This window comes from Nicotiana tabacum, chromosome 24, assembly GCF_000715075.1.
Source record: "Nicotiana tabacum cultivar K326 chromosome 24, ASM71507v2, whole genome shotgun sequence".
NCBI classification, from domain to species: Eukaryota; Viridiplantae; Streptophyta; class Magnoliopsida; order Solanales; family Solanaceae; genus Nicotiana; species Nicotiana tabacum.
Window position 1 is genome coordinate 109,426,523 of NC_134103.1, and position 13,672 is coordinate 109,440,194.

At 33.0% G+C, this 13,672-nt stretch overlaps 1 protein-coding gene across 1 annotated transcript; it reads right to left on the minus strand.

The window, feature by feature from the left end:
• Nucleotides 1–532: 532 nt before the first annotated feature.
• LOC107815822 (UDP-URONIC ACID TRANSPORTER 1-like) lies at nucleotides 533–4,585 on the minus strand. The gene is made up of 4 exons (XM_016641461.2): nucleotides 3,733–4,585; nucleotides 2,028–2,131; nucleotides 1,526–1,754; nucleotides 533–931 (listed from the first exon to the last, which is right to left on the minus strand). The coding sequence occupies exons 1-4, from the start codon at nucleotides 4,183–4,185 to the stop codon at nucleotides 785–787; spliced, it is 933 nt and encodes a 310-aa protein (XP_016496947.2). The 5' UTR covers nucleotides 4,186–4,585; the 3' UTR covers nucleotides 533–784.
• Between the last annotated feature and the right edge of the window lie 9,087 nt (nucleotides 4,586–13,672).

Here is a 13,672-nt window from a genome sequence, read left to right on the forward strand (position 1 = left end):
TACGTTAGTTGACTCCTTTAATCCTTGGACAATATACATTCTTCATATGAGAAGCCTTGGATTAGGTACTATCCTGAAATTATTTGTCTCTACACCTCAGCCTCGGTTGCAGTCAGAAAGTTTGGCATTTCGGTTTTGCAATAGAAATTATAAAATCTCCCAAGTTAACCAAGAGATTCGGAAAATTTGTTTACTGGAATTCTAACACAGAAAACAAGAGTTCAATGGCAGCATAAGGAATTTAATACCCCGGTGTATTAGGCGACCTGAATTTCACTCTCTCCGGTTCCAAATATTAGTCGGTTTAATAAACTAAATTTGTTTATTCAATGTTAAAGAAAAACGATAAGTAATTTGTTATTGGAATACTTTTTTGCCAAACATACTCTTATGATTAAGGCTATTAAATGTTTTTCTTCGAGAGTGCAAATACATTAAAACACATAATATGTACAGGATGTGGTAGTTCCATATGTATTTCAAAAATTGCAGTCCTAAAAATCTCATCAGCAGCTGAAGATTTATAGGGAAATTAACCAGAAAACCAACGAGACATTTTATTACTTTAATGTAACAACATAACAATCAGAGACATCTGTAGAATACCCTTTGGATAAAAAAAGAATACAACAGAAGAATGCACCTCAATTTTCCTCTCTGTTCCCTTTACCAATATTTCCTCTGTCTATGTGCTACAAAATTGCAAAGGAGAAATCTCTATTTCATCCTAACTCTACCCCACATCTAACCTTGAAGAAAAAGAAGAAAGGGGCCTGATTTCAACTCATTTGTGCCTTCTTTTGGATTCTCCATAAGCAACAACTCCCATCACTGTCATTGTATAGCCCGCGATTCCAATAAAAGTTACTGGATTTTGGAATATAAGTATGGAGATAACAACAGCCACTGCTCCTTTTGCATTGCCTAGGACCTATAGCAGGCAACAGATAATTAAAGATGTTAAACATCAAGTGAAGGCAATGTACATTGCAGATTAGCATGAAAAACGACGGTACAACTTTAGAACCATTAATGAAAAATATAGTAGGTGTTTGGACAATATTTGGTTGAAGTTTATAGAAATTTTAAGTTGAAGTTGAAAAAGCATATTTAGAAGTCTCGTGTTTAAACAACGAATTTAGAAAATTAACCTTGGCGTGAGACTAAGCGTGATCTTTCTTATGAAGTCTAAAGACATATGGCAAGTTAGAGAGCAAAGACATATGCTAATGACGAAATGGTCTATAACGGCCAATGCTACAGGTTCTCTACTCCTGGGCTCGAATTCGAGACTTCTTATTAAGGGTGAAATTATGTTACTGACGAAATGGTCTAGTGGCAAATGCTATAGGTCCTCTACTCCTGGGCTTGAACCCGACACTTCTTATTAAGGGTGAAAGGATTTCAACCATTCCACCATACCCCTCAGTTATCATTGTGCATCTTTCTTTTGCCACATAACACTACCAATTAGAGGGGGAAAAAGAGGGAGAAGGCAGGAGGAAAAGAGAGGTATAGCGCGAACCTGGAGTGTCAATGCACTGGTATGCTTAGTCACCAAAAAGTTCAACAAGTTGGCACCATATGCCATTGCAGAATTAACCAAAATAAGTAAGCCAAGGAACCTATGTTCTGTCGCGAGTGTCGTAGTGACATCTATAACGTTGGGCTCCATAACGAGTGTAGCAGGCAATAACACGAGAACAGCAATGGGTGACATGTAGAGCAGGAGATTCATTGAGTTCAGTTTTTCCCTGAAAAACAACAGCAGGTTACACTAATGTATCAATGGAACAACAGAAAAAAGAAAAAGAAAAGAAAGGGCAGCCCGGTGCACTAAGCTCCCGCTATGCGGGGGTCCGGGAAAGGTACGGACCACAAGGGTGTATTGTACGCAGTCTTACCCTGCATTTCTGCAAGAGCCTGTTTCCACGGCTTGAACCCGTGACCTCCTGGTCACATGGTTACGACAAGGCTCCCCTTCTATGGAACAACAAAATGAGATATAAATAGATTAAAGTACTTACCCTTCAGAAGAAAGAAGGACACCCTGAAGAACAGACTTAAAGGCTCTAGCAGCAGTTGCACCTATGCACATTAGAAATCCATAAAGGTGGAAGCTTGGCTCGCCCTGCCACGAATTAATTAAGATTCTTATTAGCATATAAAGAAAGAAAGCTCCTCAAATTCTCATAACTCCCTGATTAATAGGGATTATATATGATGTTAACTAGTTGCCAAGTTCTTCACTCAAAAAATACTGGAAACTTTTCAACTTGGTTACTGTTAGGATCGGGAACCCGGGTAGTGCGGAATATAGCCAAACAACGGTATAATGGAAATAACAAAGACAATGGAAGTTGATAACAACGACAATTAAAGTAGATAAAGAAGACACAAATTTAACGTGGTTCGGTCAAAGTGACATACGTCCACAAGCGGAGAGGAGCAATTTACTATAACAATAAGAGTACAAAAGAGAATACAAAATTAGAGTAAACACTCTAATTAATCCCAAATACCCTAAGAGAATAACCTCACAAGATCATTCCAAAGAAAGAAAGGGTTCACACAAGTGCTTCCCAACACTAACTCTCATACAAAACACTCTTAATAAAAGAAGAAAGGAAGAAACAAGAATTGAAGACAAGTCATGTTGGTTTTTCTAAAATGAACTAATTGTCTTCCCTTTTATAGGCAAAAAAGCCTTGGCCTCTTAGGTGTAAAAGAAGAGATACAACTTGTGCAAATGATGTCCACCACATAATGCAATATTTTTGGGTCCCAAAGAATATTGTCAACATAATCTACACTTTGCAAAGATGCTTATGTTTATGTGAGATGGACTCCATTAGCCAAAATATTGGCCATAATTACAGTTACAGAACTGATTTCAACAACAATAGACAAAGATTTGGTAGGCTTTATAAACTTCAAGTATAACACAACACAAAAAGACCATGTAAAGAAATCAGTATAACTAGTAGTATCACTTTCTTAGTGAATAAAATCTTAAACTAAATTATGAGAAATTAAGAATCTCTGAATTGCTGAAAGTATATTTATTTTCTAGTGGTGGACGCTGTATATATGTCATCAAGACAGATTCTACTCAGAAAATGCCGTACAAAGTCAATTTCTTTTATTATCTTCAATTCAGACATCAAGGGAAGACACTATCAGTTAAAAAAGAAAGAAGTGATCTGTATGACAATTGAAACAGAATGTGAAAGTAACATAATTTCCATAGAAAAGAAAAGCAAACTCTTGAGATATGAGCATCAACTTTAATCAAATTTAGTTTTTATATCCACCTCTGATTGTTGAGGCGGTATATGGTATCGATATGAGCATCCATAAATTCTCATATCTAACCTCAAGCAGTTAATCTAGACTTCGGAAAGAAAATCAGACTTTTGATAAGAAGTGTAGATCATCTTTAATCGGGAAAGATTGACCTAAAAAGGTAGGAAAATTAAGAAAAAGTTCCTTTTCTACACAACCATAGTTAGAGATAACGCAAAGTGTAACAAGATAAATAATCTAAATAGCTGCCCACCAAACCGCTTAAAATAAAATAGCTGACACATGTATAATATATCTATAATTCAAGTATAATATGTGCATAACCAGGTATTCTATATATACGTGCTATGTATTTGTGTAAAGATCTCGTAAGTAACAAGCAATTAAATAATTCAAGAAAAATAAGTTAGTAGGTTATAAACATACCCCACTAGCAATTATAACCCCAGTAACAACAGGAACAAGGCAACCATAAGTGATCCAAGCTTCTTGCTTTCGAGTGATCAAATAAGCAAACAATGCAGTGAAAAATGGGGTTGTGGCACCAACAGCCTGATTGAACGAAACAGGCAGATACCTTAAAGAAATATTGCCACCCACAACAGACCCACAAAAGACAATACTGAGAGTAGCAATTCTGAAAAATTGGGATCTTGATTTAATCCTCTGAAAAGGTGCAATCTTGAGGAAAACAATGGATACATAGCTAAGAACAGCACAAGCTGTCATGTGACACATTGTTAGAAAAATTGGGAATTTAAATCCATAGTTTGATAACAATAATTTGTTAAGGAGAAGGACTCCTATGTTTGAGGAATACCAAAAGGTTATAAGTGTGGCAATGAAAAAAGCCTGTTTCTCTGATTGTGCTGACAACATGATTGGTTCTTGATTTTGAATGTACCCTCTTGTGGATACTACTAGTCTTTTTTTTTTTAATCGACTAGAAAAATCTCATCAAGATAGATTGAATCGACAACCCTATTCTCAGCAGATTTCAAGATTTATTTCTTGAAAATTTGGAGGGTGATTTTTTATTTTGTTTTGATGAGTGTGTGTGTGTATGTTTGGGAACTTTTGTGGGGAATGTATGAAAGTGGAAGAAGAGAGCAATGTCAATCTGTGCCTCTTCTTCCTTTTCTTCCCCACACGTCCCAACCAACACTTAGGAGATTATTATGGCAGAGCTAACTTCTTATGTAATGTAGTGCGCTATATATAGATCACTAAAAAGAAGCGTCTACCAACCAAATCCTTTTCTGAAGAAGCAGAGTTTTAGTTTTGTTAGGCATGCATTTATTATTTAGATATATTAGGATAAGACAAGTCTTACCAAAATAAAAACTTTTTCTATTTGGACACTGAGAAGTCGGACGGCTCTTCAATAATTCAGGGTGATCCAATCTCTTCGACGCTTTTTTAGCTGTATATTTTCTCCATTATTTGCATGTGAAAGAAAAGATAGTCTAATTTTGAATTTTTAATACATATAGGTTTTGAAGGGAATTCACATATTTTGTGTGGTAAACTTCCATCTTAATGAACTGAAATTTCACCACAAGTTCGTTGGATCATGCAATAATAAAATAGGCAGAAACATTTAACAATAAAAAGTATTGAAAAAACTGTAGTATTCGACCGTTACGATTTGTTAATTATATTTTAATTTTGTTATCTTAGACTTTCGTGTATAAACTTTGCTCAAACCTGTTGAAATGTTTGATTTTGTGATGCTTATATTTTTGTAAAGAAGGAAAGCAATAAGTGAACTAAAGATCTAAAGGCTATTAAATAGTGAGCCAAGCTAATCACCTCACCTATTACATTATTGAAAATATTTAATATTTTACCAGTTTTGATTACTATACAGTCTAAACTTCATAACAAATGTTATCTGATTTGGCAATTCGCATGAGTTATTTGGGTAAGTTTCAATGAGATGAGACATTCAACTTTAGTTACTACGTTATATTTAAAAGAAACTCAGGATAAATTATTTTAGTCAGTGTATTATTGCAAACACAAGAATTATATTTATTTTCTTTCCTCTTTAAGCAGAATTTAAAGATCTCCATACTTTATATGGCGGTCCAACAAAATAAGAAGATACATAATTATTTTCAAAAAGAATGATGACACTTAGTCACTTAGCTAACAAAGAGAAGCAAGCGACCATTATTAGACAGATCTAGCCTCTAGGTAATATCAAAATATAACAAAAGAGTCTATTATTCAAATGGACATCTAACTATCCAAAATTACATAATAAAGTCATTTTTTTTTACTTGTAACATAAAAATTACTTAATTATACTTATAACACTCAAAAGATCACTCAATCAAATTTCTCAAACCTTCTGGTGGCTATATATTATTCCTAGCAATACGCAGTCTACTTACTTTTTTCTTTATGAAAAAGATTAGAAAGCAACAAAAAAACTAGCTAGAAATCAAGTGCGAAAATAAAAACCCTAACGACGTCTCTTGCAATATGCGAGGAAATGCTAGAAGACACGAGTGTCGAGTGTATATACTAGTTAATCCTTTTATTTTATATCTATCGAAAAAAAAATTATTTTTTGTTTAGACAGTGATTTGCATGTGCTCCTTCCAAAAGCAATAAATTTGAAAAAATGCTCCTTGTTGATTTAAAAAATATTAAAATTAAAATCGTCTTCAATGACAAAAGAGAAAATGAAAGAATAAAAAAGTGCATGTGCTATTAGAATTAACTAGTCTCAGGGTACGCACGTTGCACGTATACCCTATATCAATAAGTATAATTTTTTTTACGATTATATAAATATTATTAATCAATGTATTTGAGTTATTAAATATAAACTAAAGATAGTAAAAGTTTCTGAAAATGATATATATCGATTCTATTTAGGTGGCTAGCCATTTGAGCTGGTATAACTATTAGTAATTATAGTTATAAAATATAGGCAAGAAAATGAACTAATAAGATCCTTAATTGATATGAGATAGAACATCTTGCAAAAAAAGAAATTTAGATATCGTATATATTTATAAAGAAAAAGACTTAGAATCTGAGAACCTAAATATCGTTAAATATTAAAGGAGTGTCTCTTAATATTATCGACTTTAATAAAAGTTAGTTCTCACTTATTCTTTGTGGACTTCGCCTTGGAATTTTAGATTACTTTTTTTTTTGCAAAAAAAATAAATTATATTACATAATTCAAATAAGAAATTTTTTTATACAAAGTATTTAATATGAGAATCTTTTATATATTCAGATAATAAAGAATTTAATGCACATAATTTAGTTGATTTAAACTCCTAAATATTAGAAAAAATCATAAGCACAAGCAATAATATTCAAAAGAAAATAGAATAAACAGATCTAAGTTGTAAACCCCTGTTTTGTGAAATAAAGTATTGGAAAGAAATACTAATAGTTTAAAATATTTAAGAAATTTAAAACACTATTTTTTGAACAGAAGGATCATAAAAATCTTTAAATTAAAGTGGCGGACTCAGTGTTTGCCTTGTCCTAACTCTTTAAGTATTGGTTCATGATAATCAAAATCACTAAACAAATTAGTTGTGATATCTAATTATAGAACACAATCGTTCTAACTCTAACAAAATAAAATAAAAACAAATACACAAATAGCAATATTATCAAAATTTAAAATAACGTGTAAATTAAAGCTCATTAATTTAAAATATAAATAATTTATAGAAAGTTAATCGTATTTGAACTTAAAGTCCTAAATATTAGGACTTCTTATATAGTTAAAATAAGGGAAGATTTATTAAATAAAGTTATAATTTATTTTAAATTCTCAAATATTAGTTAAATGACTATTTATTCTAATGTGAATTATATTTTTAAAGGGTAAAAAAGGCGAACGACATTTTGCTTACGGCCTTCGTGCTTTTAATATAATATAGATTAAGCTCAGAAGTAAAAATATTTTTAAGGGGTGAATCTAGCTGGATCTATGGTTGTCTAACGGGATGGGGCGGGACGGGACGGGACAAAATTAACGGGACGAGACGGGACGGGACGACATTTAGCCAGGACGGTGGCGGGACGGGACGAAACGGGATGGAACAAACGGGACAAAACGGTAGGCCCATCCCGTCCTGCTAACAAACGGGATGGGACAGGACGGGACGGGACGGGACGAACGGTAGGCCCATCCCATCCCGCTAACAAACGGGGTGGGACGGGACGAGACGGGTTCGCGGGACTTAAGTGCCGTTTTTAAAAAAAAATTATTTAAGCATTGAGTTTGGCAACGGATATTATTTTGACAATGACTAAGTTTTTAAAGTTTGCAACATCTAGTTTTTTGACTTATTTAATAAACTTAAAAATTAAACGAATATTAGGAAACTAAGTAAAGAATTATAAAATATTAAAACAAAAGACTTGTAATGAAATATTCTAGTAATTATAAATTTATAATAGAGTTATAATTTATTTAATATAATTTCAAGCCATTAAGTAACTAAGTAAGAGTGTAAGACAATTCATAAAACAAATTCAACGCTTAGAGCCTTTTATTTTATTAATAGAACTTTCAAATCTCACATACAAATATAGTTCTTTTGAAAAGCACCTAATCTACGCAGCCACCTTCTAGGAAGGGTTCTGTTTGAACTAGGCCTCTTAGTAGCCAATTACAAATTATCATACTAATATTTATAAGTTCCTATATAACTTCGTTGTAACTTATCTATAATTTCTCTCGGACATTGTTCTGGAATTGGCAATATTGATTGATGTTCCATGAGTTCCATGCCGTCATCACTCCCAGTGCTAAGTATCTCATTGTATTCTTCTTCTTCCCTAGTGGTTAATTTTTCAAAACCAAGATTTCTTCTTTCTGAATTAGTCCAATCTCTGAATAATACGGAAATCTCTAGGCTGTCCTCCGCTAATGAATGTCTATAATCTCCGATTTGAAATCTTGCCGCGTTAAAAGCACTCTCCGATGCTACTGATGATGCTTGAATAGCAAGGATATCTCGGGCCATTATTAAAAGTGTTGGAAAAGCCTTGCCACGCTCCCTCCACCATGCCAAAAGTTGTTCGTTGCCTTCTTCGTCTTTAATACTTTCCAATCCTTGATTAAGATAAGAATCAAGTTCATCATCAATAGAGGAATCAAAACCTGTTATATCATCCATATTTTCCCATAGAACTTCTACTCTAGACTTAGAAGTAGAAGGAGTAGTTTCACCACATGTTGTTTTCATAGATTTATATTTATCAAACATTGATCTAACATAAGAATATATGTTAGCTTGGCATTCTTCGAGAGATAGTTGTTCATTTTCTTGAATTGCTAAATTCTCATAAATTTTACGAACAAGTCCCTTTGCACCTCTTAATTTTAAAGATGGGTTAAGTATAGTAGAAATTAAATAAACTTGGGGAATAGAGAAAAAATACTTTTTAAATTTTGCAATCATTTCATTAATGGTTGGTGCATAAGTTGGATTAGTTTTATACTTACCAAATACAACAGAAATTCCACAAATATACCATAATATTTGTGTAATAGTAGGATAACATATACCAGAAAATTATTTCGTAGCATAATAAAATTTTTCAAAAAATTTAGTAAGCTCTTTGATCTAATCCCAATCAGAATCAACAATTTGATCAGCGGGGATACCATTATGCATATTAAATACCTTTTGTATAGGCACCTGATAATCATAAGCAACTTTAAGCATTTCATAAGTAGAATTCCACCTAGTACAAATATCTTTTGGAACTTTTCTATATGGAAGGTTAGCACTAGCACATTATTGAGCAAATTCACGAATTCTACTCGCTTTATTAGCACGAAAAATATAGCCGCAAGTATGTTGTACTTTACTACAAACATCAGAAAATAAATTCATACCATCTTTTACAACCAAGTTAAAAATATGGCATGCACATCTAATATGAAAAATTATCGGATTAATTGGACAAAGTCTAGTTCTTAAGCTAGTTGCTGCAGTTGTGTTAGCAGAAGCATTATCTAAGGTGATAGTTAAAACTTTATCAATGAGTCCATAAAAATCAAGTATTTATAGAACAGTAGTTGCAATATATGCTCCAGTGTGTTTTGAATCAACAAATTTATAACCAATAATACATTTTTGCATGTTCAAGTGATGATCAACCCAATGACATGTAACAGTTACCATTAGGACTATGACCTATATCAGATGTGATAGACACTTTACAATCTAAGTGAAAAATACACAACGAATATACTGAAGATATTCGGTTTGAAATTTAAAAAAATTTATTTCTAACTGTAGTCTTAGAAAAACCTTAAAAAGCAGGATAAACGGGACAGGACGGGACAGGATGGGATGAAACGGGGCGAAATAGGACGGGATAAATGGGACGAAATGGCCATCCCGTCCCATCCCGTGTTCCGTTTAACATGGGCCCATCCCGTTTAAAATTAAATGGGACGGGTCGGGACGTCCCGTCCCGTTGGACAGCCTTAGCTGGATCCTTAACCTAAAAAGGAGGCTTATGAGAAAATAATACCTTCATTAATTCACGTGTACACACTATGTCTTTATATACATTGCTAACTATTATGATAATTATTTTTAGCTACTCCTACTTACACACTAACCTTCTAGTAGCTAACAATGTATAATTCCTCAATGCATACAATCAAGTACCAACTTCTGCCGCAACAATCACTGTAGTATTTCTACGCTCCCCTCAAGTTGAGTGATGGAAAATATTAACTATATCTGTTAATCGGGTCGGGCTAATCCGTTTACAGCCCAGTTCAACCCGATTCAACCCGGTATTGTAGCGTGGGGAGGCGGGCTGGGACGGGTTGGGCGGGGAGCGGATTTCAAACGAACAGTTTTTTGATACCGGTGCACCGGAACCCGCTAAGCCCGTTAACGGGTTATTAAAGGGCTACAACCCGGTTCAGCCCGTTAACCCATTAACGAGTTGTTAACGGGCTACAACCCGGTTCAGCCCGTTTTTTAACGTTTTTTTTTAAAAAAAAAAATTGTTTTTTTTAATGGACCAACTGAAACTCCTGATATTGACACTTGTATTTCTGATCTATACAAACATTTAGAAATATTATATAATTATTATGCTAATATTGCTGATACTTCTTCTGTTGTAGATGCAAATATTCCTTCAAGTTCAGTTTCAATATCTGGGACCGGTGCTTTGGATGCTAATGATGATGTTGAAGATTATTTGATTTGGTCTACACTAGGGGAGCATCAACAAACCAATAGTAGGAATATTGATGAACTTCAATTCTACTTGCAAAAGTCAGCAGAGCCCCGCACAAAGGAATTTCTACCACTGGGTTGGTGGAGGAGCAACTCAAATAAACTTCCTGTTCTTTCGGCCATAGCTCGAGACGTGCTAAATGTGTCGATTTCAATAGTCGCATCAAAGAGCGCATTTAGCCAAGCAAGGCACCAACTAGGAGATACCCGTCATTCATTTGGTAGCAACGCTTTGAAAATTCTAGTGTGCTTCAGAGATTGGATAAGATCATAACGACGAAATCAAGGGCGTGACGCGGTAGATGAAGCGGAGGACCAAGAAATTGGAGATATAATGGTTTATGGTGCTGATTCAACCAATGCCGGAAACCAAGAACCTCATGTTAGACATGGATGAACTTACAAAAATGATGCAAAGCATGTGATGTACTATTTCTTTTTTTTTTTTTATTTTATAATTATTGTAAACTTTTAATTTGCAAGTTCAAAAATAACAAAATCAAAAAAGAACTTGCAACTTAATTTGAAGTATTATATATTATTCAATAAGAATATCAAATGAAAGTCTTCGGAGCTTGATCCTTACATATTGCCTATTGGCCTTATTAAATAATTTTTTGTAGTCACTTACTTTTAAATTTCAATTTTAAAATTATAAAATTCAAATTTCAAATTTAAAACTTTAAACTTCAAACTTCAAACTTCAAACTTCATACTTTAAAGTTTAATTCTAAGCCTTAAAAGTTTTCAAACACTTAAGTATCAATAACATTGAATAAGAAAAATAAAATTTACTTTAAAAAAAAAAAATCACGGCCCGCTAACAGCCCACTAACAGCCCGCTAAGCCCGAACCCGAACTGACAAAAAAAACCCGAAAAATACAGCCCGCAATGTTAAACGAACGGGCTATTTTTTTTATGTCTAGCCCGTCCCAGCCCGCCCGTTAAACACCCATAATATTAGCCATCTCCAATAGAGGCGAATTCTGTACCACTGACTTTAACGTAAAGTTAATGCTTGACATAATATCAACTGATGTGAAAAAAGTTAGTGTTTATGACTTAAATTATTACTAATTTTGAACATTATCCGAAGAGATAAACTATAATTTTTTAATCTAAATTTATATTTTATTTCATTAATTATCAATTATAAGATCTGTACAACTATAGAATAATATTGCCTTAAATTATTCAGCTCTTGCCGTCAAAGATCAAAACAAAGAGGAAAAGTAAATTGCTAATAGTCAGTTCTTGCCGTCAACATTCAAAACAAAGAGGGGAAAAAGAATGTTAATGATTATTTAATGCCATAAAAACTGAAACTTTCGCAGATTTTTGTGCAAAAGGAAGCACGAAAATATCAAAAATTCTTACAACATATGATTAATTTTTATATGTGAACCGCTTACCCAAAAAAAATATTTTGTAATAAAAAAGTTGGAGAGCAAAGTTCAATAATATGATTGGAACGAAAATCTGATTGGAAAATGCATAAGTACCTCTGAGCTATAGTCGGATTTTCAATTATACACTTAAATTTTGCGGGGTCCTATTATTCCCCTGAATTATTTTAAAATAGAATAAACATCCCCTTGAGAGATGACGTGGCACATAAAGTGTGTTTATTTTTTTGGAGGCGTGTGAGAGCATTAAACTGCCTTCAAATTTTATTAAATGTCTACGTATATCTTTTTACCATTGGATATTTTACAATTAGTTATATTTTATTAATAATACAATCTCTAAATATTTATTTATTTCCGGCCACTATAAGGGAACAAAAACTTCGGCGAACTCCTCGCCGGAAAAAATGGAGTCCAGCTCATCATTTTCGTCTTCCTTCACTTTTATTTTTATCCGTACATTCCAATTTTGCAGCAACAATAAAGACCCAATAAAAACTATCAACTATTGATTTAAAATATGAAAATAATGATGGTTTGACAACTCTAAAGCTTGAGAGTATCAAACCCACTAAGATAACGATTCAAGATTTTTATTTTTGTACTATCCTCTAATAAGTTCTCAAGGATTAATAGATCTATCTTTCTTTTATGTTGTACTCTAATTGACCGGGCATTAATTAGTTGAAATTATGTCTGTTTTAATGTAATTAAGTTTTATGGTTATGGGGGGGAGTGCGATAATATGTGAAAATAAAAATGGTGGAAGTCAAAATTTTCTTTTGGAGGTGGTAAAAATATTGTGTGTGGTGAAGCAGCTATGATAATGGTGATTTTGGGGTTGTTGATAATGGAGGCGAGAGAAGGATAGAGAAAGAAAGGAGAAGATTGATAAAACTGAAAAAAAAAAATTAATTTTAGTTGTAAAAAAATTGAGGCGCGTGTACTCCACCACACAGCATAGGTATGGTTGTGACATTTTAAAGGTAAATTTATTCCGTTTTAAAATAATTTAGGGGGTAATAGAATCCCTGTAAAATTTAAGTGTGTAGTTAGAAATCCGGCTATAGTCCAGGGGTACTTATGCATTTTTCCAAAATCTGATTAAGCAATATTTGATTTTGATAAAAATATCTGAGAAAGTCTCATCATGTTAGTCACGTAAATTATTTATAGTGAAACAAATTTATAGTGCCAAAACAAAGAAAAATCATAAATTGGTTAATCGATTTGTTATCATGAAATTTGAGAATTAATCGAATTGAATGCAAAAGGATAGAAAGAAAAGGAAAAATAGAAAGAAAGGGCAAAAGAGTAAAATTAAAAAGTAGATCAGACAAGAAAAGAAGAGCTAAAATCAAAATATAATACGTACCCACGAGGACTTTACCCAATCCCCAAGCAGTGATTTTGATCGTGGTTCTGGTGTGAACTTCAATCCTTCCTCTTTTTGCCTGTCTTTTAGTTATTATAAGAAAGAAACAAACGGAAGTGGTTAATAACCTTTTATGACACACTATTTTAACTTGACATTTAATATGTGTTTGGTATGAAAAAAAAGTTTTCCTTGAAAAATATTTTTTTGAAAAATAAGTAATTTTTTGACTTATTTTCTAATAATTGGTTAGGTAGCAGAAAATATTTTTGAAAAATATATAATTTAAGCAAAAGTATATGAGACGAAATGGGTAAATGCGAGG